At 40.1% G+C, this 24,386-nt stretch overlaps 1 protein-coding gene across 3 annotated transcripts; it reads left to right on the top strand.

Annotated features, from left to right (window-relative positions):
* Positions 1-43: 43 nt before the first annotated feature.
* Positions 44-23,983, top strand: LOC133882418 (calmodulin-binding transcription activator 2-like). 3 transcript variants are annotated; one of them, XM_062321585.1, is made up of 13 exons: positions 44-282; positions 920-1,039; positions 1,889-2,004; positions 3,094-3,182; positions 4,078-4,120; positions 16,131-16,305; positions 16,447-16,572; positions 16,746-17,041; positions 18,120-18,644; positions 19,325-20,016; positions 20,565-21,147; positions 21,672-21,995; positions 23,611-23,983. In XM_062321585.1, the coding sequence occupies exons 1-13, from the start codon at positions 243-245 to the stop codon at positions 23,737-23,739; spliced, it is 3,258 nt and encodes a 1,085-aa protein (XP_062177569.1). In that variant the 5' UTR covers positions 44-242; the 3' UTR covers positions 23,740-23,983. The 3 variants fall into 3 exon arrangements, with proteins under 3 accessions (XP_062177569.1, XP_062177568.1, XP_062177570.1); XM_062321584.1 differs by having other exon boundaries at positions 46-282; positions 16,719-17,041; XM_062321586.1 differs by lacking the exons at positions 44-282; positions 920-1,039 and having other exon boundaries at positions 1,924-2,004; positions 3,085-3,182; positions 16,719-17,041.
* The last annotated feature ends 403 nt before the right edge of the window (positions 23,984-24,386 follow it).

Raw genomic sequence — 24,386 nt, 5'->3', positions numbered from 1 at the left:
AGACCGATTTGCTTCAACTGCGCGCCACAAGTCAAACCATGATTCGCCCAAGACACATCAAAATTGACTTTTAAATCTTCCCCATTATACTTTTTTCTACTACCAGTTCTCACAGAAGCACCCAGGAAGTCTCCCATTCTACTACTACCTCACGTCATTTCCACCGCTGACTCGAACCAAGTCTTGCATAGCAGCCTCTCGTGCGTTTGCTGCTTCAGACTTTCATTCATTCACCCTTCCCCATGGCGGAGCGGGGATCCTACGTGCCGGGTCCTCAACTAGGTCAGATTTCTATCAATTTTTTTTTTTTTTTAAAAAAAAAAATTTATTTGGATCCGTCTATTTTTCTATAACTTTTATTGGTGTAGAAGTTTCTGTGAATTTCTGTTGATTATTCTTTAGATTTAGGGTTTTGTGTGTATAGAGCTATGTTGCCTCAACTTGAGTGGAATAATTTTTATTAAAGCATGGGGGAGTAATCATGGTCTGTTTGGATACCGAGAAAATTGAGGAAGGTGATGGGTTTGGAATGAAATTTTTATGCGATCATTTGGGGCTTGGAGGAATTTTCTTTTTCGGGCTCAGCTAAGCTTGGTAATCGGATTACTTTCTCGATGATTGATTTGATAAATTTATAATGGAATTAGTTTGTCTGTCTGGGTGGCCTTTGCTTAAGAATGAAACGCTCAAATTGAAACCAAAATTTCCTATTAAAGGAAACAAAAAAGGCTGGTGGAAGATTTGTAAGCATGAGTTGGTTTTGAATACCCTATATCTTCTCATCAAGTCACTCTTCCTCTCTCTCTTGCTTGCTTGATTGCTTCCTTTTCAATTACTATGTCACGTAGTTTAAATCTTTTAGTTTTATATGTAGTATTACTTTTTGAGTTTGTTTTTATTGACTGAGTCTGATTTGCAGATATTCCCCAAATACTCATAGAAGCCCAACATCGATGGTTGCGACCTGCTGAAATTTGTGAAATTCTTCGTAATTATCAGAAGTTTCGTATTGCATCAGAGCCTCCAAACAGACCCCCAAGTATGATTCTAGCTAATAATATCAAAAAAGAAAAAAAATATATAAAATTTGTTTCGCATCATGATTACATTCACTCTGTATACTACATGAATTTACCTTCAGGCTTTGAATCACCTATCTTCTATGACTCTGTGTGTGCTTCTAAGTTTCAAAAGTAGTGGACGTGTAGGTTGGCAAAAATCTGAAAGAAAATACAAGTATATGTGTTTCTGAAAAAGTTCCTATGCGCCACCACTATATGAATTTACCTTTAGTTGTTAATTTTTCTTTCCCTGAAATAGTATTCTTGGCTCGTCTTCTTCGTTCCTGGAATGCTGAACCACCTGTTCTGAATGGGCTTATAAGCCTTATCTCTTCATTCAGCTAGCTGGTGTCACATGATGTCCAGGAAGTGGTACTCGCCCAGAAACTCGTATCTGACATTGGGAGGAATTGTTGTTAGGGGAGTTTAGATGTGGTTGCTTCTGTTTTTCCGTGCTAATCTCACCTAATATCTAGATGCCTATTTGTTTTTACATGCATGTTCCTAAATTTGACAAACAACTCAGATCTGCCTTTTTCTGAGAAAAAATAATTCTTGGATTATTTTAAATTTTTTCAAGTTTCCATGGAGTATAAGTTTGGACATCCAAAATATTAGTGTTTTTGGTGCTAACAAAAATATTAATATTGGCTATCTCTTTCTTGCCCTTGAAGTTTGTTTTAATTCTCATATATATACATATTATACTGTTTCACCCTGAAATCAGAAGCATCTTATCCAATTAAATGAGTAGTTCATAATCTTTTTGCTTCAATTTTAAGCAGATACATATACTTCATAGGTTGACATGCATTCCACCATGCCAGGTGGTTCACTTATTCTTTTTGATAGGAAGGTTTTGAGATACTTTAGAAAGGATGGACATAATTGGAGGAAGAAGAAAGATGGAAAAACTGTGAAGGAAGCTCATGAGAAGCTGAAGGTACGCTTGCAAAAAAAGTCAATTGCTTTTATTTGGAGTTTAGGTATCTATATTTGATTCTGTAGAACTCACATTTTTACTTATCACAAAAAAAGAAAGAACTCACATTTTGCTATACAACATCGACCTGGCTACCTAGATATTTAATAATTTTGGTTTGCATATGTTATGTACTCCCTCAATCCTAAGTGAGTCTTGTTCGTCCTTTTTTGTATGTACCAAAACAAATATCCGTTGTTCAATTATTAATGCACTAACTACTTTCTTTCCCAAATTATCATTGACTATTAAAATTAATGTGAGCAAAATGAGTGTCAACTTGTCAATTCCAAAGCATTTGATAAGGGTAATGGTGGAAAAATACTATCAAAAGAGTTTGAGTTGTCCTTGCATTTATTTGTTATGTTTGTAAGTGTATTTGGGTAAGTGTTTTTTTGTTTTTGGTTTGAAAAAGTGGTTTGATGTGACATAAATGTGATAGGTGTTTTTAGAAGTGTATTATGGTGGAGCCTACATTTGAGATTTTTTTTTTTTTTTTTTTTTTTTTTTTTTTTTTTTTTTTTATGGAGTACACCTGCTTATTTTGAGAAAACCCAAACATATGTAGAGCTGACTCCTTATAAAAAAAAGGTTTAAAAATTAGAAAGAAAAAAAAGCCGAGGGTGGCCACACGGCCACTCTAATCCCTTTTTTTTTTTTTAGTTTTTTAATTTTTTAAATAATAAGTTAGCTCCTACCCATGCAAAAGTCAAACACTTGTTTTTCAAAATATTCCTTTATACATATTCCTACAAGGTGTGAGACGTTTTATAAAAAGTGTTGTATTTTAAAAAGTTTTTTGTGTTTTGATTATTAATGTATTTGGCAAGAGTGGGAATTTCAAATTGAAAACAGAAAACAATTATTTTGACAAGCATACCATTGTCTTTTCTTAATCTCTGGGTTTTGTCAAATACACTTGGTATGGGATGGATGGAGTAAGACATTCTTTTTTGTTTTTTTGAGATTTGTTTGATGAAAATAGTCCTTCATGTAACTCTATTAAAGTTTACCAAGGACTGATAGGTAACATATGTCAAGCAATTTTAGGTTGGTAGTATTGATGTGCTACACTGCTATTATGCCCATGGAGAAGAGAATGAAAACTTTCAAAGGCGTTGCTATTGGATGCTTGAACAGTAAGTATGAACTAACTTATATTTCACATTTTTATCATGCTTTTGTTTAGGGTCATACAGTTATAGCTTTTGATGCTTTGGGTAGTTGAAATTATTGCAGAGGATCTTGGAAATGAAAATGCGTATTTCATCATCATCATCAAGGCTAAACTTTCTATTCCATGTAGTATGGTTTTCTGTAAGGGAGTTTGTTTTTTAGTGTATTCCTGTAGTCTTTGTCGACGGTATCTTTTTTCTCTGCTATCATCCATGTTGATAGAACCTTTCTTCTCCTTTTAGAGGCTTTACCTGCATAAGGTGCTCCTTGTCATTGATAATTTTTCTTAGACACCAAGATTGGGAGATTAGTTGAATAGCCTCATCAATGTGTGCACAATAGAGCTAAGCGATTATCATGTTTCACTTTACGCTCATGCCTCATGGCCCTTACAGAAGGCTTCTAAAAGGCCTCCACTGAATTGGTAAGGATGGGTGGGTTTTAGGGTGGCATTAGCTGTTCTTGTTTATGCCTTATATGTACCTATGCCTTAAGTTAATTGTAGGGTTGTTTGTGAGATTATTGCAAAGCATAAATTAGGATATGCTTAAGGATTGAGAGATATAAGCAAAGTTTTGATGTTTAAATGCACGAGGAATTTGTGATGCTGCTTTTTATTGTTTATCGCTTCCTTTCCTGTTTTCTTGTTTTCAACATCATTTCTTGTTTCTTCTTCTTTTCACCTCTTGTCTCCTGCTTCCTCCCTTGAAGATTCTCTTTTGTGCCCTTTTGGTCTCCTGCTTAGTTGTCCATAATGTTGGTATGATTTCTTGAAATTAGACATAAAGTTCTGATAAAGGTTTTTTTTTTCGTTTGGGTCTTCCGTTTTGGTTCACTTGCGCTTGTTCATTCTTGCAGGGATTTGATGCACATAGTTTTTGTCCACTACTTAGAAGTTAAGGTAATCCACTTCGCTCTTATTGTTATTGCTTCTCTTTTTGCTTTTGTCGTTGTCGCTGTTCTTAGCTTCTCATATTTAGTTTTCTGAATTGCTTGACAACAAAATTTGTGGTTCATTTTCATATTGTTGAAACCTGGGTGCCCTAATCTGCCTAGGAGGGAGGAGGGTTCTCCCTCTCTGAAAGTCATGCTCTTAAGATTTTGAGTGCAGATCCCTGATTATTTTTGCTGGAGCACAAATTTGTCCACACCCTGGTCTATATTTGGGCCACTTTTCTGCCAAAATAAATTAAAAACTGGGTACTTGGGTTTTGAACCCAAGTACTCATGTTAGAAAGCCACACACCTCCAACCATTAGACTAAACCAATTTGGTCAATAATTTTTATTTATTTATTTATTTATTTTTTTAAAAAAAAAATTATATTCTGTATGCTTCTATATCTTACTATTATACCACATACGTTTACGTATAAAAAAAATTAAAAATTATACTGCATACATTCAATGTGCGCCACATATACACATATTTGCTAATAAATATTTTTTACATCAACATGTAACACATGCTAAAATAGGGGCTATTGTCTGGTGCAATAGTGAAGTTTAGGCTGGATTTGAGTGTTGAGAGCAAACCATTTCATCACTTCTTCCCTGTAGGTGCCTGGAAGACTACGTTTAAATTGAATCAGTACTGGGTAATGACCCTCGTATATTGCATATGTTGTGTGTGTGTGTGTATAATTTATGATGCTCTAGAGGCACTCATGCTCTTGAGATATTTTGGTTGGGAGTTCTCTGTTGAAAGTTTATTTTAGTTTTTTTTTTGATAAGTAATGGCAATTATATTAAAAAGCGCAAAGGGGCGCAACCCTTATACACGGGAAGTATACAAGAGAGCCCCTAAAAGGGTCGGACAGGAAATACATTTAGAAACTCTACAAAAGTAAAGACACTCAAACTATGATGTGGCGCTATCCAAGAATATAAAGTAGTTAGCCACCCCTTTCGTAGCTCCACCATAGTCGTCTCTACATCTTCAAACAGACGAGCATTCCGCTCCCTCCAAATACACCACAACAAGCATAGAGGAGCTAACCGTCAAGCCTCTTTGAGTTGACCATTCCAAATCGCCGCCCCCCAACTATTCATTAGCTCCAACACCGTTCGAGGCATAACCCACTCCACCCCAAATAAAATAAGAATGTAGCTCCAAAGAGCCCGGGCGACCTCACAATGAAGCAACAAGTGATCAATAGTCACCCCACTCTTCTTACATAGACAACACCACTCCATTACTATTACATTCCTCTTACGCAAATTATCATGCGTCAAGATTTTGCCCAAAGCTGCTGACCATACGAAGAAAGCCACCCTTGTTGGAGCCTTAACTCGCCAAATATTCTTCCAAGGAAAGAATGAAAGAAATGGACCATCTTTCCTAAAGAGTTCTTCGTAGAATGATCTCACCCCAAATAAACCTTTTTTAGAGGGATTCCACACTAATTTGTCACCCTCTCCATGACGGATTGAAATGGAATATAATCGGTCGAAGAAAGAAAGGACCATATCCATTTCCCAATCCTGGATTTGTCGTGTGAAAAGAACATTCCACTGAGTTACACCATTATGGACCACCAAGTTATCAGCCACCAATGCATCTTTGTTCCTTGCTAAACAAAAAAGAGCTGGAAAACATTGCTTCAAGGAACTTTCCCCACACCACCAATCTTGCCAAAAACTAATATTAGATCCACTCTCCACTTCATAACGAACAAAATTGCAGAATTTCTCCCACCCTCTCCTTATATGTTTCCATACCCCCACTCCAAAAGAACCCGAAACCTCTGTCGAGCACCACCCGCCCTTTAGACTCTGAAATTTGGTATCAATCACCAAACGCCATAGAGCTTCCCTCTCCCTACCATATCTCCATAACCATTTACCCAAGAGCGCTCTATTGAACTGGATGAGGTTGTGTACTCCCAACCCACCTGCATACAAAGGTGTACAAATCTTGTTCCAACTCACTTGATGGAATTTTTTCTCCTCACCAATGCCTCCCCAAAGAAAATCCTTTTGAATTTTATCAAGGCGATTAGCTACACTCACTGGAATAGGAAACAAAGATAAGTAATAAGTGGGCATGTTGGAGAGCGTACTGCTAATAAGAGTCAACCGGGCACCCTTCGACAAGTACATCCGCTTCCACCCCGCCAACCTCCTTTCCATTTTTTCAATAACACCATTCCAAATAGATTTGGACTTATAAGAAGAACCCAACGGCAAACCCAAGTAAGTCATAGGCAAAGAGGCAACCCTACAACCAAGAAGATTGGCCAACCTATCGACCTCCTCTACTCCACCAATTGGAACAATTTCTGATTTTTCCAAATTAATTTTCAATTCAGAAGCCGCCTCAAAGCATAATAAGATACATCTCAGGTGACGAATCTGTTCTTCTTGAGCACCACAAAAAATCAATGTATCATCAGCGAACATCAGATGATTCACTACAAAGGCCTCTGTATCTCTGGAACCCACTGAAAACCCTATCAAATTACCCTGAACCAAAGCGGCATTCAACATTCTACTCAGAGCCTCCATAACCACCACAAACAACAATGGAGAAAGAGGGTCTCCTTGTCGCAAACCACGAGAGCTACTAAAGAAACCCGAAGGGGTTCCATTTACAAGAATAGAGAATCTCACCGTGGAAATACAGAAACGAATCCAATTCCTCCATTTTTCCCCCAAACCACATCTTTGTAGCAAATAGAGCAAGAAATCCCAGTTTACATGATCATACGCCTTCTCCAGATCTAACTTACACAGGAGTCCGGGTTCCCCCGATCGAATTTGACTATCCACACATTCACTTGCAATGAGCACAAAATCTAATATTTGTCGACCTCCAATAAAAGCATTCTGAGTGTTGGAGATAATCTTTCCCACAACGGATTTAAATCTGTTGGCAAGAACCTTTGATATAATCTTATAAATCCCCCTTACCAAACTAATTGGGCGAAAATCTCTGACATCCATGGCTCCATTCTTCTTAGGAATCAAAGAGACAAAGGTAGCATTCAAGCTCTTTTCAAACTTGCCTCTCTTGTGAAACTCTGCAAAAACATCCATAATATCAGTTTTTAAAAAAACCCAGCACTTCTGGAAGAAAGCCGCAGTGAATCCGTCAGGACCCGGCGCCTTGTCTCCATTCAAATCCCTGATTACATCCCACACCTCCTTCTCCTCAAAGGCTCTTTCTAACCCACTGCTCTCCTCCGCATCAATGGATGAAAAAGATAGGCCCTCCACCCTTGGCCGCCACCGGTAATTCTCCAAGTACAAATTACTATAGAAATGGACTAAGTGCTCCTTAATCTCCGCATGATTTCTGTAAATAATACCGTTAATCATCAAAGAGTCCACTTGGTTGAATTTACGGTGTGAGTTGGCAACCCTATGAAAGAATTTTGTGTTCTTATCCCCCTCCTTTAACCACAAAGCTCTAGACTTTTGCCTCCAGCTTGTTTCCTCAAAAAGGAGGGTCTTCTCCATCTCTCTCGCCATATCTGCCTTTCGAACTTTTTCCTCCTCCTCTAGGCAACGGTTTTCTTCGATTACCTCCAGCTCTCTAATACCCTCCAATAATTCTTTCTTCTTTTTCCCTAAATCACCAAACACTTCTTCATTCCATTTCTTCAAATCAGCCTTCAAGGCCTTCAGTTTATTGGCCAAAACGAAGCTTGGCAAACCAGAAAAGTCATAAGACATCCACCACTTTTTCACCAGCTCAACAAAACCCTCATGTTTCAGCCACATGTTTTCAAACTTAAAAGACCTGTTTCCTCCTCTATTCTTCTCACAATCCAACATTAAAGGAAAATGATCGGAGAACAGTCTTGTCAACCTCCTCTGAGATACTTCAGGAAAATGATCCTCCCACTCCGGACAAATTAAGAACCTATCTATCCTTGACCAAATTTGATCTTCCTGACCATTAGACCAAGTAAAGTGGCCATCTTCAAGGGGAAGGTCCACCAAATTATGCATGAAAATGAAGTCAGAAAATTCTTCCATAGCTGCAGAAGAGCCAGCACCACTAGATCTCTCACTAGGAAAACGTACCACATTAAAGTCTCCCCCAATACACCAAGGCATCTCCCACCAACTCATCAATCCCGCTAACTCAGCCCACAGATCCCTTCTCTCCCTGTCATCGTTCGGACCATATACACCCCCAAAAGCCCAAACAACATTATCTCCAGTGTTACGCAAAGAACAAGCAACAGTGTAACTACCAATACACTCTTCCACTTTCTCTACCACCCTTCTATACCACATTAACAAAATTCCGCCCGACGCTCCAATGGCTCCCAAGTAACACCAATCAACATGAGTGCAACCCCATAAACTTCTCACCACCTCCCTAGAGATAATTGCCATCTTAGTCTCCACCAGGCATACAATATCCGGCTTCCAAACCCTTAGAAGCCCTCTGATCTCCATTCTTTTTTCACTCGCATTAATCCCTCTAACATTCCACATTAGAATTTTAGGCATCATAAAAGCGAGAAGGCCCCCTACCCTTATATCTGCCTCTGTTCGACTGACTCCCTTTCTTCTCATAATTAACAGACCAGGTCAGCCTATATAATTCCCTCTTCCCCTTCCCCCCTCGAGCAGGCGAAAGCTTAGGATTATGGTCTGCCAAAGAGAGGTCTCTAGCCACTTCAATCTCCTCAAACAAAGTCAACAATCTGTCCTCAAAATTACCACAAGAAAGCCCAATAATTGGATAACACCTCTTAATTCTTTCCACCACCCATCTAGGCGACACCCTCTGCCCGTCTCCGCTTTCCACAGCCAAAGGAGTAATAAGTACCGGGTCAAAGCTCTCCAACATCCTATCCCCATCCCTAACCTTATCTTGCAATAAGAAGCCTTCAGGATTGTTCTCTAGCAAAAGCTGCGTACCCTCCTCAGCCACCATGCTTTTAAGAGAAAGCCCAGCCTCCATTTTGTCCATTGATCCTTCCCAGAGGCAATTCCCCACTGACGGTCCTCCTGAAAAAGATTCTGGTTCGACTCCACTTAAACCTTCTATTGTGGGGAATATTACCAACTCAAGACTCCCATCTACCTGCCTCTGATTTACTGGATCCTCACCAAACCCAGAAATACTCAACCCAACATTCAACTGCTGGCTATATACCTGAGGATCTAGCATCAGGCCTCCACCCTCTGCCGACAAAGCCCTGCTGATTCCTACTCCAGCATCAAAGCCCATCTCTACTAGACCGGTGGCCTCTCCAGCTTCATTCGAACGTAACCCAGACTGAGGAGAGCTATTTGATTCCTGTCCAAGACCAGAAACTGTAGCCTCCTACGCCTGACAATCAGCTAACTGTAAATCATCCGGTTCTCCTGAATCACCACTCAGCAACTCCTCGAACGCCGGAGAGGCCAGCGAAGAAACCGCCTTCTTCTCCCTGCTCTGGCTCGTTCCTGCCTCCGGAATAGTGTACCCCGGCTTAACTTTCTAGACAGCCGAAGAGGACTTGTTCCCAAGCTTCCGACGTTGATAGACTCGGCCAGGAAAGTCTGGTTTACTAGAAGGCCTCAGCATGACCGGACCCGTAGCCCACGACTTCGACTGCACATTAGAAGTAGAAGCTCCAGCGTCCAATGCAAACTGGCGAGTTGGGATCGGTTGCAAAACCGACCCAGCCTTGGGCTTAACCAGAGGCTTGGGCCTCTTGATGGGAAACTGCAAAGGTGGATAACCTTTAAAGAGCTTGGCTGTCTTTGGTTGACCTTGGATCACAGAGGTCCCTTCAGTCATTTGTGAATTGGGCCGAGAAAGGTTTGGTCCCACGGAAGTGTAACCCTTCATCTTGTCTTCCAGCACGCGAAGCCCATTCAAACAATGCCTTATTTCCTCCTGCATAGACTCCAACGTCTTTCTGATACTGCACAGCTCGAGGCAATCACCAGCGTGTGGTTTGCGTGGTGCAGACGGCAACACAGAATGGCTATAGCCCACCCCCCTACCCCTTAGGTCTGGCACAGGCTCACTATCCGACGACCTAGCAGAAGCTGGGTTTTGAAACGACAGCCCTGCCGGTTTCACCGGGAAAGCAATCTCCATCTTCTCACCCTTTAGCTCCGCCGTTATCGCTGGAGAATCCTTCACCAACTTCTCCATCTTCGACCCAGCATGCTTTGCCGTTGCCATTTTTGATGATATGGCCCTCTGATCATAAAAGCCCTCCGCTATAGATGACGTCCGGGTCCGGGAATCCTCCTCCGTAAAGAAAAGAGCTGTCTTCTCTTTCGGCAGAGAGGTTCTCAAAACTTCAGCATAGCTCCTCCCCCTCTCAAGGTGTGACTTCGACTGTATCACAACCTTGCCTTGGAGATGCTCTGGATATCTACCCGCTAGCAGACAATTGAAAGCTAGATGAAGCTCCTCCCCAAAACACTTCCACCCCTCACCCGATTTTCCTTTAGGCACCAGAATAGAACCTTTCCTTTCTCCTCCCCTCAAATTCTTCTAAGGTCAGAAAGTAACCATGTCTGTTCGCACATTGCTGCGCAAGGATACGCGGAAAGCCCGAAACGGCTTGATTCCAAAACACTCTACAGTCAAGAACATTAACTAGGTCATGAAAAGACTTAAGCAACCAGGCAGCCTCATCTTTATCAATCAGAATGGACCTCTTAATTCCTTTCCGAAGTTCATGAATCCTGATGCCTGTGAAACCTCCCACTACCGACAAGCCAAACTCCTTAGATTCTACAGACCACCATCGTGACGAACTCATGAATCCTAATAAAAAGAAAGCCAGGGGAATGTCAGCACTAATACTCTCCCAAAACTACAATGCACTTGGTTGAATTTACGGTGTGAGTTGGCCACCCTGTGAAAGAATTTTGTGTTCTTATCTTTAAAGGTGTAAATCATGACTCAGAAAGCTACAAACCCCTAAGTTACTCAATTTATTTTAGTTGTATGCAAAAATGCAACTAGCTGGTTTAAGAAATGGAATAGTGCAATAATTTTGGAAATTATTATTATTATCCTTGAACTTGAATTGTTGTTGTTATTGTTCTTTAAGTGTCTCATACATTTTTTGTTTTTTGCAATCCACATTTGTCTCTCCGTCGTTCTCTCTTTCAGTGTTGTTGGTGGTTCCCGGGTGGTGGGTTTATTTTTTCTCATTCTGTTGGAAGGGATGTATTCCCTGTAGGGGTGTCAGTCTCGGCTTGATGGAGAGCCAGTTTTTTGTGGAGGCGAAGTCCTTCCGATTCTCGGTGGAAGCAGGATCTGCCGAGCTTCGGGTGGAGGAAAAGAGGAAAGGTTTTTCAGGTTTTGCTGTGTTCGAGTTGAGCTGCTTTGCCTGGTTGCTGTCGAGGGTGGAAGAAGTATTGGGTAATCCTGGGATTGAGGAATTTGTCAAATCTTTTAGGGAGGGGTCTAAGGTGACAATCGCTCGGAGAGGTGAAAACAAATTTGGGCGGTTCTTGGAGGTAGCTGTGTTCGACGGAGGTCGGAGAGGGCGTATTCTCTTTCCTGAAGGTCGGGACGGGAGAGGGTGGAGCCGTGTGTCCGGGGAGCTGAGCAAAATTCTGGATTTTCTGGGAACCACGGTTGGGTCGTCGTCTTCTGGCGGTCTTCCTTCCTCTGGTGGTGTTCCATCGGGCGTCAAGTTGGGGAATGGAACAGGACGTCCGTCGTTTGCGGAGGTGGTGAGTTTTGCAGCATCCGTCTCAGGAACTAGGGTTGCGGTAAAGATTGATGGGGATTGGCCTTTGCCGGTCAGGTGCGACGTGGAGAAGACGAAGCTGCGGGGAATGGAGATGGGGGCGGTTCGTCAGGGGAGAGATTGCTCCGTCCTGGAGGAGCAAGCGGGTGGTCCCTCGGGGTTGGTCCATCGTGCAGATGATCAGCTCAGGTCTCGAGGTTGTGTCTGCAGATCGGCTGGCGTGTCTAGGGATCCAGATGTTGAGGGTGACGGTTCTCTGCAAAGGGATGGCGTGTTTGGAGTATTCGAGAAGGTTTTTGAAATTTTGGGGCGCTTCTCCAAGGCGTTGGTTTGGGCCTGTGGATCTTCGAATCAGTTGGGCTTTAAGTCTTTGCTTGGGTTTAAACGTAGGGTGGGTTTTGTGGCGGGCTGGGTGCTGAAGAGGGTTAAGTTAGTTGTTAAGAGATTTCGGGCTGGGGCTATAGTGGTTAAGCCCTATGCCAATCTGGACGCTGGTTCGGGCCTTAAGGGTCATTCGGTTTCTGGTGGGATTTCGGGGCGGAGATCGGGTCTGGGGTGTCCTCTGCATTCGTTGGAGGTCCTTGGGAGCGCTTTTCGGCCGGTCATGTCATCGGCGGCAGATTCTGGGGTGGATCTAGGTCTGTCTTCTTCCGAGGCTAGTCCCAGTGATCGGAAGATCGTTTCGGTGGTCGAGTCCGTCGAATCCGTCAATCCGGTTACCATTCTTCCCTCTCTTCCGGCGCCGTTTTTGATTCTTCCGGTGTTTCTGAGTGATCTTCTTTCTGTGGTGCGGTTTTCTTTGGCTTCGAGTTCTTCTGGTTCAGGGCCTTTCCTTCGGCAGGCAGCGGCTCTTCAGTCGGCTGGCTCTGTCTTGGTGAGGTCGGGTGTTGAGGATTTTCAGTCTGGTGAGCTTGGTGCCTCGTCTGGCAGTGCTGGGTTTGTTTCCGTCGGAGTAGATTTTGGTGTTCCTTCAGGTGCTCTCATTCGGCAGGCAGTGGTGCACTCGGTTGCCTCTGCCTTGGTTAGGAGTTTTGGTGGGGATCTTCCTCTTGGGAAGGTTGGAGATCCTCCCGGGGTTTCGGCTTTCATTCCCCCTCTTCAGTGGGTTTTGTTTCCTCCGTGGCCAAGACCGTTATCCTCTGTGGTTGGGTGCTCCCAGTTGCATGGGGTGTCGTCTGGGATCGTTGAGGTAGGAGAATCTTCAAAGGGGGTTGATCCGAAGGAGAGTGTTGTTGTGTACCCTAGGGTAGTGGAAGAAAGTAGGTCGTGCTTTCGCACGATAGGGGTTACATTCGTGGGATCTGATCAGAAGGGTTTCCTTGATTTTTTGTCCTTGCTTGAAGATGAGCGCTTCAACTCTGATTCCCCTCCTAGGAAGGTTAAGGAGGCATTAAGGAAAAAGGGGAATAGAGAGGTCAAGAATCTAGAATGTTTTATTAATTTCGTTGCTAAGGGAGTGGGTTCTAGCCGACTTAGGAGTAAGAAGTTGGGGGTTTGATGTAGTATTTCTTTTTGGGTTCTTCGGGGTTTTTTTTTTTTTTTTTTTGTTTTTTTTGGTGTCCTTTTTGTATACTCCATGTATGCTTAGGGACGCCTTTTACGCTTTTCTAATTTATTCTGCCTATTACCTATAAAAAAAAAAAAAAAGAAATGGAATAGTATTTTACCGTGTTAAGTTTTGAGCTTTGTAAGTTTCCAAATCCATTCAATTTGTTAGATGACCCATGGGGGTTTTCCAAGACTCTCATGCTCATGGCAAGTTTGTTAAAAGCCTTAATGCTCATACCAATTTTACTGATATCATGGGGGTTTTCCAAGACTTTCGTGCTCATAGCAAGTTTTTTAAAAGCCTTAATGCCACTTTTATTTCTTTAATTCCGAAGAAGTTTGGGGCTTTGGATCTTAAAGATTTTCGGCCTATCAGTCTTGTAAGTGGAGTTTGCAAGATCATTGCTAACGTTCTCGCGAATAGATTGAGAAGGGTTGTGGGGAAGATTATCTCGAAACCTCATAATGCTTTTGTGAAGGTAGGCGAATCCTTGATTTAGTTCTTATAGCAAATGAGTGATTGGATAGTCGTCTCAATTTTGGTGAACCAGGGTTGCTTTGCAAGTTGGATATTGACAAGGCTTATGATCATGTTAACTGGGATTTCTTATTGTATATGCTGAAAGGATTTGATTTTGGGGAGAAATGGTGTTCTTGGATAGCACATTGCATTTCTTCGGTGTGCTTCTTTGTCTTGGTGAATGACATTCTGTCTGGTTTCTTTAGTAGCTCTTGTGGGCTAAGACAGGGTGATCCTTTGTCTCCTCTTCTGTTTGTTATCATTATGGAGGCTCTAAGCAAGTTGCTCACTTCTACTGTCCAAAGAGGTTTTCTTTCAGGCTTCTCAGTGGATTCTAGACGCTCTGAGGTGGTTAATATTTCTCATATGTTGTTCGCGGACGATACTTTGGTTTATTGTGGGGCTAATCCTGAGCATCTTCGCTATATTCGTGCATTGTTCTTGTGCTTTAAAGCTGTGTCAGGTTTGAAGATTAACTTGGCTAAGTCTGTTCTGGTTCCTGTGGGCTATGTGGATAATGTGGATGGTTTGGCTGGCGTCTTGGGTTATGGGGTTTCCTTGTTACCTCTAAAGTACCTTGGTCTTCCTTTGGGGGCCTCTTTTAAGGCCAAGTCATTTGGGATGGTGTTGTTGGAAAGATTGAGAGGCCGGTTGGCCAGCTGGAAGCGGATCTATCTGTCCAAGGGTGGTAGGGTTATCCTTATAAAGAGCACTCTTTCCAATCTTTCTACGTATTTCTTGTCTCTCTTCCCTATTCCTACTAGTGTGGCAAATCGTATTGAGAAACTCCATTGATATTTCTTATGGGGAGGTTTAGGTGAAAAGTTCAAATACCATCTGGTTAGTTGGTCCAATGTTTGTTCCCATATTTTTGAAGGAGGCTTGGGCATTCGGAACTTGATATTCAATAGGGCTTTGTTAGGGAAGTGGCTATGGCGTTATGTGCATGAGAGAGAGGCTTGGTAGAAAGTTATTATGGATGCTAAGTACGGTGGTGCGTGGGACAAGTGGTGCTCCTTAGATCTCACTGGGTCTCATGGAGTGGGACTTTGGAAGTACATAAGGAAGGGGTGGAGTTTGTTTCGTAGTCATACCAGATTTTTTTTTAGGTCATTGGTCTAGGATCAGATTTTGGCATGATGTTTAGTGTGGAGAGATGGCCCTCAAGGAAGCTTTCCCGGTTTTATATGGCATTGTTCGTGTTAAGGTTGTGCCTGTTACAGCTCACATGGCTTCAGAGAGTGGTTCCCTTTAGTGGGATGTCGGCTTTATTTGAGCAGCCAACGACTGGGATGTCTTGGCTTCCTTCTTCACCTTGTTGTATTCCATTAGAGTGAGAAGTAAAGGGGACGACAAGCTTTGGTGGACTCTTCTCACAAAGGGAAGTTTGTGGTTAGTTCTTTCTTTAAGGTCCTTACTTGCAAAGAGGAAGATCCTTTCCTTTGGAGAAGTTTTTGGCGGACCAAGGTTCCCTTGAAAGTGGCTTTTTTTGCTTGGTCGGCAGCGCTAGGAAAGATCCTTACCTTGGATAATCTTAGAAAGAGGCATGTCATTGTGATTGATAGGTGTTGTATGTGCAACATGAATGGGGAAACTGTGGACCACCTTCTCCATTGTGAGGTTGCTCGTGTCTTATGGAATGCCATCTTTAGCCATTTCAGCTTGTTTTGGGCTATGCCTCTTTGGTTGGTAGATTTATTCGCTTGGTGGATGGAGTGTTGTTGTGTGGAAGATGGTCCCTTCTTGCCTTATGTGGTGCTTGTGGAGGGAACAAAATGATAGAAACTTTGAGGACAAAGAAAGGACGTTTGAGGAGCTCAGAACTTTCTTTTTTTATTCTTTGTACACTTGCACTGCTGCGTTCTTAACTCCCTTAGTGATTAGCTTTTATGATTTTCTTGTTCTTTTTTTCTTTTCCGTCTTAGATGCTTCTCTTATATACTTTCTGTGTACTTGATTGCGCTTTGCGTTTTTAATGACATTTCTCTTACATATCAAAAAAAAAAAAATGACCCATATCCTAATTCTTTATAATTTGACAATATGATTTCAGTACGTCTAGCTTTTATTAAAAAGGTATTTAGTTTTGCAGTCTTGTGGATATAGTATCATATCAATATTTTTATTAAAGGACCTATAAATTCTTGTTCTTTGGATTACTTTTCCCATCAGGGTAATAGGACAAATATTGGAGGCATCAGAGAGAGTAATCAGGTTGCAACAGATTTCCAGGACAGTCCTTTGAGTTGTAGCTTTTCCACAAATCATAACAGAGTCCCTTGCAGAAGTACAGATTCCCCAAGCCCAATCAGTTCTCCAACATCGTTATGTGAAGATGCTGATTCTGGTATTTTCTGCCTCTACTTTTGTTATTAGAGTTCGTCTTTTGCTCCCCCTGTTGGCCTGATCTTGACTAATACTGAAAATCTACAAATCTTTTAATCATGCATGTAAATTTCTATTATAATTTTTCTGAGATTTGATGCAGAGGATAGTTACCAGGCAAGTTCGAGTTCTCCCTCATTTCTTGAGTCTCTGACAATAAAAAATGGTCCTCTGACAGAAGGGATGGATGCTAGTGCCTTGAGCTCTTATTTTCTGTGTCCCTCTGCAGGTAGCTGTGTTCTTTGTGTTTGAATTTTTCTCCATTCTTTTTTTCTTGATATACTTTCCAAATTCATATCCATTCATGAAACTGCTCATCTCAGAAGCTTTTAAATGACATTTTGTACCTGATTGCATTCTTGAAACTCTTACCAGATAATCATGGTATTTCATCAATGCCAGGGGCAAATTATATCTCACATGTTCAGAAAGATAGACTTAGAGACAGTGATGATATTGCTGATGTGACTGTTTCTCAAAAAACAATTGATTTGGCTTCTTGGGAAGAGGTCTTGGAACAGTCTACAAGTGGATTTCATACTTCTGTACCTTCTCTTGTATCTTTGTCTTCCCCTGAACCTGCGTCAATGGGAACTGTCCTTGGACAAGAAAATATGAGTCTAGATGAGCTTTTAACAGGTGGGAGTGTTGTAAAAGAGGAGTTTCAAAATTATTTACCAATACAGTCAAATTGGCAGGTAAATGACTATTTCAATCTTTTACCCCTACTATTGGCGTGATCTACATGTATTTTATCATTTAACATCTTATAAAAAGGTTAATTTCCGAGAATTATTTTCTTGTGCAAAAAATTGCTGTTTGATTTATGTCATACACAGCGTGCCTTGTGGATCATGTATATAGGGTCTAACTTGAGCATTGTACAACGATCCACTTCAGTCCTCTCACTCCAAAGCAGACTGACCCCACAAAACCTCTCCCATGTGCAATTATCTGATAAGAGTCAAACTCTTTGCCATCATACACAAACTTGACTATAATGAAATCTATAAGATCTTCAGCATTCTAAAGAACCTCCATGGTCAATCTCTTGTTTTATGTTTATGTAGTATTTTTTGGTTAAATACATGGACTTGATGAAGACGTTGGTTTAACTATATAATATTATTTTCTCTTATAATATCAATTAATAATGGAAGAAATAGAAACCAGTGGAGAAAAATATAATATATATGATTTTTATTTTGAAGGATCATCTATCTTTTACTTATATGTTTTCAAATGTAATTTGTGCTTGAATTGATAATTAATTAAGTATTTTATCCAAAATAAAATAAAAAAAGGATACAATAACGCTACAAATAATGTCAAAATGACGAGCTCTCTATTAGCATGTATGACTTTCATGTGAAAAAAGTCAAACTGGCAAAGTCACCGTCTCAATGGCATGGCATTTGCATATCTATCATGAGAAGCATGTGCATGAGATTCAAGTCCCAAAGGGTCTCAAAGAATTAAATTTCGACACATGCAGTTGAAGTGATGTCTGCACATGTTTGGTTGCTCAATTTGACCATCTGTTTTTTTATCTGTTTCGTCGTGGTTTTCAAAGAATCAGTTTGCTCACTTGCTTAACCATTATTTTTTAATTTTTTTTTTTTTTTTTGGGGGGGGGTTTGAGTTTGTGTTGTTTGCATGCTAATATTGCTTAATGAAATATGTCATAAAAAAAAATATTTTCTTCCTCTCTTCTCAATTGTTGTTCTTAAGTTTGTTCGATTATTTTAATTCTAATCTTATTTTCTCTTTCTCCAGATTCCTTTTGACGATAATTCAGCACAGTTGCCCATGTGGCCTATGGACCAGTCATCAAATTTGGAATTGGAATATGATCTTGGTATGACGGCATTCAAGGCTAGAGTTCATGATATGAGCTGGGGAAATGCTTCTGAGCCATTTTCTACTTATCCTGTTCAGCAAAATGAGCAGCCTGGGCAGAACCAGCTTGCAAATGATGAATCCCAGTGTTCAATAAAATCAAATTCCAAAACTGATATGCCTACTGAAGGAAATACTAGCTATGCTTTGACTCTGAAAAAAACATTATTAAATGGAGAAGAGGGTTTGAAGAAAGTTGACAGCTTTTCTCGTTGGGTTACTAAAGAATTGGGAGATGTAGATGATTTGCATTTGAAGACCACATCTGGTATATCATGGAGCACTGATGAATGTGGAAATGTAGTCGATGATTCCTCATTGAGTCCCTCTCTCTCTCACGACCAGCTTTTTAGTATTTTAGATTTTTCGCCAAAGTGGGCTTATACAGACTCAGAGACTGAGGTACTTAAAATACATGGACTATAGTACCCCCGCCAATAATAATAATAATAAAAGAATAGGACAAAAACTTGAATTATATCATGAGTTGATTTTGCACTGCATGTAACTCAACCAATCTTCTCAATAGTGAGGTATTCACTTCCTTATATATATAGATAGAATTGTGCATGTTTTCTCCTTGACTAAATAGCAAATAACATACTATTTCTTAAACTAAAAATTAAAAGAGTACATGCTGTGCTACATTTTTGGTAAGCATGCATCGGTATTTAGCGATGTATATAATGATTTCTAATGAGATTGATTTACTTATAAAAAAAAGCATGCATCGCCAAATAGCATTGGCAAGATCAAAATATCTTATAACTCACAAATTGTTATGTTCATATCGTCTTGGCATTGGTGTATCTTTTGTTTATGCTTTAGACATGAACTGCTTTTTCCCACTCAAGTAAATTGCTATTTTACATTTTCCAACTTTATTCTAATACTTTGCTTCCTGACTTTTTCAAAAGTGTTCAATTTTGCTTTCTAGTTTTTATTGTTTACTGGTTCCAAATTTTTCTAGACTCTCATATATGTTTCCATCTCTATTGAGATTTGATGGGTGCTAGTGTACTGTAGAAGAGAAAATACTGCTCCATTTCTTATTACTTCTCAATCTCTTTAATGTAAAACAGGTTCTGATAACTGGAACATTTTTGAAGAGTCTACCAGATGTAGCAAAATGTAACTGGTCATGTATGTTCGGGGAAGTGGAGGTTCCTGCAGAAATTCTAGCCAATGGGGTTCTTTGTTGCTGTGCTCCACCTCATGCTGTTGGGCAAGTTCCTTTTTATGTAACATGTTCCAACAGGTTAGCTTGTAGTGAAGTGCGAGAATTCGACTATCGAGTGGGTTCTACTAAAGATATAGATATTTCTGTTATCTATGGTGGCACTAATGAAATGTTTCTTTATTTGCGACTTGAGAAGTTACTGTCTCTGAGATCTATCAGCCCTCCAAGTCACTTTGTTGAAGGTGTTACTGTGAAACAAGACTTAATCAGTAAGATTATTTCATTAAAGGATGAAGACGAATATTACCAGATGGTAGAGACAACCTCACGGAAGGATTTATCCCAACATGAATTGAAGGAGCATCTCCTTAAAATGTTAATGAAAGAGAAGTTGTACTCATGGCTGCTTCATAAAGTATCTGAAGATGGTAAAGGGCCAAGTGTATTGGATGATGAAGGGCAAGGTGTGATACATTTAGCAGCTGCCCTTGGTTATGATTGGGCCATAAAACCAATTGTAACAGCAGAAGTTAGCATCAATTTCCGGGACATAAATGGATGGACTGCCCTGCATTGGGCTGCGTTTTGTGGCAGGCAAGATCCTCTGAACTTGATTTGCTATTTATATATTTTGTCTGAATTCTACTGAACCTAGGCTGTATTCTGTCGCTAAAATCAGCCTAGGGATATTTGGCTTAAAATCTAGCCTTCCCCTCCCTGACCAATTTGGACTCAGGAAATGCAATTCCATAAAGTCTTTTCCCAGATATGGCCTGCATTAGAAATGAAGAAGCCATTTAAGATGTTTGTAGCCTTTGCAGGATGTTGATTGAAGACATTCCCTTTCTCTTGCTCTCTCTTTGTGCAACCATAAGTATAACTAAAATTCCCTCCTACATACTTCTGGTTACTAAAAGGTCTTATTCACTTTTATATTTGGCCTTTTTCAAACATTAAACTGCTGCATGCAAATTATAAAAATTTGTTTCAAATCGTCCAAAATTAATTGCATTAGTTTCTTGGGCTTGGGTTGAGTTGCAATTTGTATCACAGTTCAATTTGTGTCGTGGTTGAAACAGCTAATACTTTTTTTTCTTTTTCTTTTTTTCCTGTGTTCATGTTTGAATCCTTGTTAAATTCAGAGAGCAGATGGTGGCATTCCTTGTCTCTCTGGGTGCAGCTCTTGGAGCATTGACGGACCCATCTCCAGAATCTCCTTTGGGTAGAACACCTGCAGACCTGGCATCTGGAAATGGACACAAAGGAATCTCTGGTTTTCTTGCAGAGTCTTCCTTGACTGACTACCTCAAATCCCTAACAATGAATGATCCCAATGAAGATGAAACAGTAGAAGTTTCTGGAGCAAAGGCTGTGCAAACAGTTTCAGAACGGACAGCAACACCTGTGAATTATGTTGATGCAGCAGATGAACTGTCGCTGAGGGATTCACTTACTGCTCTCTGCAATGCCACACAAGCTGCTGGTCGTATACATCAGATGTTCCGGATGTATTCACTTCAGAGGAAACGGACAACTGAGAATGATGATGATAAAGTTGGATTGTCAGATGAACGTGCTCTTTCACTTGTAGCTTCCAAGACACGCAAGCCTGGACGAAGTGATGGGGTAGTCCATGCCGCTGCAACACAAATACAGAAGAAGTTCCGTGGTTGGAAGAAAAGAAAAGAATTCTTAATAATCCGTCAAAGAATTGTCAAAATTCAGGTTTATTGCTACTTATCCCTTGTTGACTTCTCGAGGATTTTAATAATGTTGTTTTTGGTCTCTCTTTCTCTCTAAAATATGGAAGTTATCCAGTAATGCCAGATTGCTTATCCCAATAAGTAGAGGACCTTTATTAGTGAGGCAACATGCAAGGGGCCGATTGGGAAATCAAAGAGACATTTCAATGGTATAATTGGTGTTGCCATTAAGAAAATGAAGGGGTGGGAATTGAAGTGTCTTTACAGTTAAATTTTGAGAATTATGGAATCAGTTTTTAGCTCCCTTTTATATTTACAAACATATTTTGCGATTTGGTTTTGTTCATCTTTGGATGAATTTACGATTTGGTTTCTCGTTAACCCATAATGACTTCTGCTTTTCAATTTATATGATGTTAAAAATGTGAAGGCAGACAGTTTCTAGGGTTAGAATACCTTTTATATATTCTGGTAATTGTTTTTATTATATACCTGTAAGCCATCAATTATGAATTTAATGCTGATCTGTTTATTTTTGGTGTAAAGGCCCATGTGAGGGGACACCAAGTGAGGAAACAATATAGACCAATCGTCTGGTCTGTAGGAATTTTGGAGAAGGTCATATTAAGATGGAGACGTAAAGGGATTGGTCTCCGGGGATTCCGACCAGATGCACATACCAAAGACCTCAACTCACCAAGTGTGCCCTCAAAAGAGGATGATTATGATTTTCTTAAGGAAGGAAGGAAACAGACCGAGGAAAGATTGCAAAAGGCTCTCACTAGGGTGAAGTCTATGGCACAGAATCCAGAGGGACGAGCTCAATACCGTAGGCTGCTAACTGTTGTTGAAGGTTTCCGTCAGACCAAGGTATATAGATTTTGTAAATGTTTTGATTTATTTACTTATTTGTTCATGTGAAAGAATTGCTTTAAATATATTAATTTTTTAAAAGAAGCTAGTTCTGATAAATTATTGTTCATATATGGATTAGTAATGAGCTTTAACTCAAACAGTACTTCCTCCCTTTGTAGCAAGGTGGAGGGTGAGGTTGTGGGTGCTTGTACCATTGGGTGCATGTGTAAATTACCAATATAAAAAGGATTAGTAATTTTAGCTCACTCATTGTTGTCATATACTGTGTTTAAAAAGTACTGTTTTGCTTAGGCATGAACCTTGATATGGGCTTACATACTAGTTGGCTTCTATATCTAATAGCTTAACTTTTTGGGTTAATGCTCTAACATGATATTGAAGTCTTTTGTGGGTCTTTGTTTCCTTTTTGTTTTCCTCTTTGCAGGTGTTCCTTTTGTATACTCCCTGTGTACTTAGGAGTGCCTTACGCTTTCATTGATGTTTGTTTATTACTTATAAATTAAAAAATATGCTTGACCAAAACACTTGGAAGCTGTACAGAACAGAGGAGATTAATTGCAACCTCCCTGCAAAAGATAAGTGTTTTGCTATCCAAGAATCAATTCGATTAGCCAACCCTTTCAATTAAAAACATGGAAAATAATTTATGCTGAAATAAATGGAGGACTTTGTATTGTTTGTTCGACTCGACATCAGACCCATTTGCATCTGTTTGTGTCAGTTGGGTCGTTTATTTAAGATTTGTTCAATCTGCTGAGTGCGTTGGACCTATTTTTAGGGCTTGTACGTTAGAGAGGGTGGTGGAGAAGTCGCACTTTATCTGAGTGTGGACCTTGAGTTGAGTTATATATCAACTACAGCTCTGCTTGATGGTTTAAAATTTTTGGTTGGATGCTCTCAACAGCGTCAATGTTCTTGGGCTTACATATCCCATTTGGATATTAATTACTTGTGCTTGGCTTCCATTTTGTTCTATTACCGGGAGATCACCATGTGAAGGTCACTTTTGTTACCCATTGGCTTTAGTGGGGCGTCTACAGACCTTTCTCAAGTTCTTGAAATATGTTGTTCAAGTATCAGAAAAGTTTAGATCATCTTATGTATCCTGAACTAAGTTCTTCGAAGACTTTGATACCCAGATTTTGGGTTCTTTAGGCCAGTCCATTTACCAATCTGGTATGGAGAGTCGATTAGAGGATCATTGAGGCTAATCTTTTTCCGTGTGAAATAACCTCTCATCAGCAATCTATCAAGGATGGCAGAGTCTTTGTGTTCATGACGTGCAAGTTCTATAGAGTTTCATGTTTGCAAATGGTTCTGGTCTGAAGAGAAATTTTTTGAAGGCGTGGTGAAGCCTGCTGCAGACTTCTTTTCTGATTCATCCCCGCTAAAGAAAATATATAAAAAGAGAAGAGAGAAAAATTGAAAGTGATGTGTTTGTGACCCTCTTGATTCTTGCATGTTGTTTGGTCATGTTATACAAATACTCAGAAAGTGTTTGTTCAGAAGTGAATATAATTAGTTGCAATCGAACTCGACGAGTTTCCATTATTTTTTTTTCTCATACTCTGAGCATGGTCTAACTTCTGACTATTATAACTTTTGGCAGGCAGGTAATATGGTTTGGAGTAGTCCAGAAGAAACAGCTGATGTTGATGAGGACCTGATTGATATTGGTCCACTGTTGGATGATGACATGTTAAATGATGAAACTTTTATGTCTATAGCATTCCAGTAGACCAAAGCCTCGTCTTCTCTGATTTGTCCCACCTGTATTCTAGATCACTGGCTTTGTTGTGGCATCATGAACGTCATCATTATGTAAATATGATGTCTAATGTGTTATATCATCTACCAGGCTTACATAGTGTAGACGATCAATTTTACTTTGCACAGCTATTAATGTTTTTCTAATATGTTTTCTCTGGCTTCTACAGGGACTTGGTTGGATGTTTATAGTAGACAGTATTGGTTTACATCTATATAGTATTGACACAAATTTTACTTTCAGGTTGTGCAGTCTTAATACATTTTTTTATTTTTTCTTTTTTTTAGTCTTAGAAAAAAGAGAATGGTGTAGTATTTTTAATTATTCAAACACAATCTTTTTTTTTTTTTTTTGGTCAATTCCTTAAACTCATTTCCTTCTCCAACCAATATTAACCTAAGCATTGGAGTAACCCGCTGGAACCAAACGGTACACTTCGTGCTTGGCCTCTCTTCTCTCTCTCTCTATCTGCAAGTTCTCTCGATTCAAGATTTGGTGTCTGATTCTCTAGTTAGCATTGTTTGTAGGAACCTGAATTACTGTGTAAATTCCTAAAGATTAAAGGTCGTATGCCAAAAGCTACATCGATGAGTGCCCTAAGATACGACGCAGGCCAC

Source organism: Alnus glutinosa, chromosome 11 (genome assembly GCF_958979055.1).
Source record: "Alnus glutinosa chromosome 11, dhAlnGlut1.1, whole genome shotgun sequence".
NCBI classification, from domain to species: domain Eukaryota; kingdom Viridiplantae; phylum Streptophyta; class Magnoliopsida; order Fagales; family Betulaceae; genus Alnus; species Alnus glutinosa.
The sequence above is the reverse complement of the archived record's forward strand: the minus strand, read 5'-3'. Positions and strand labels throughout refer to the sequence as shown.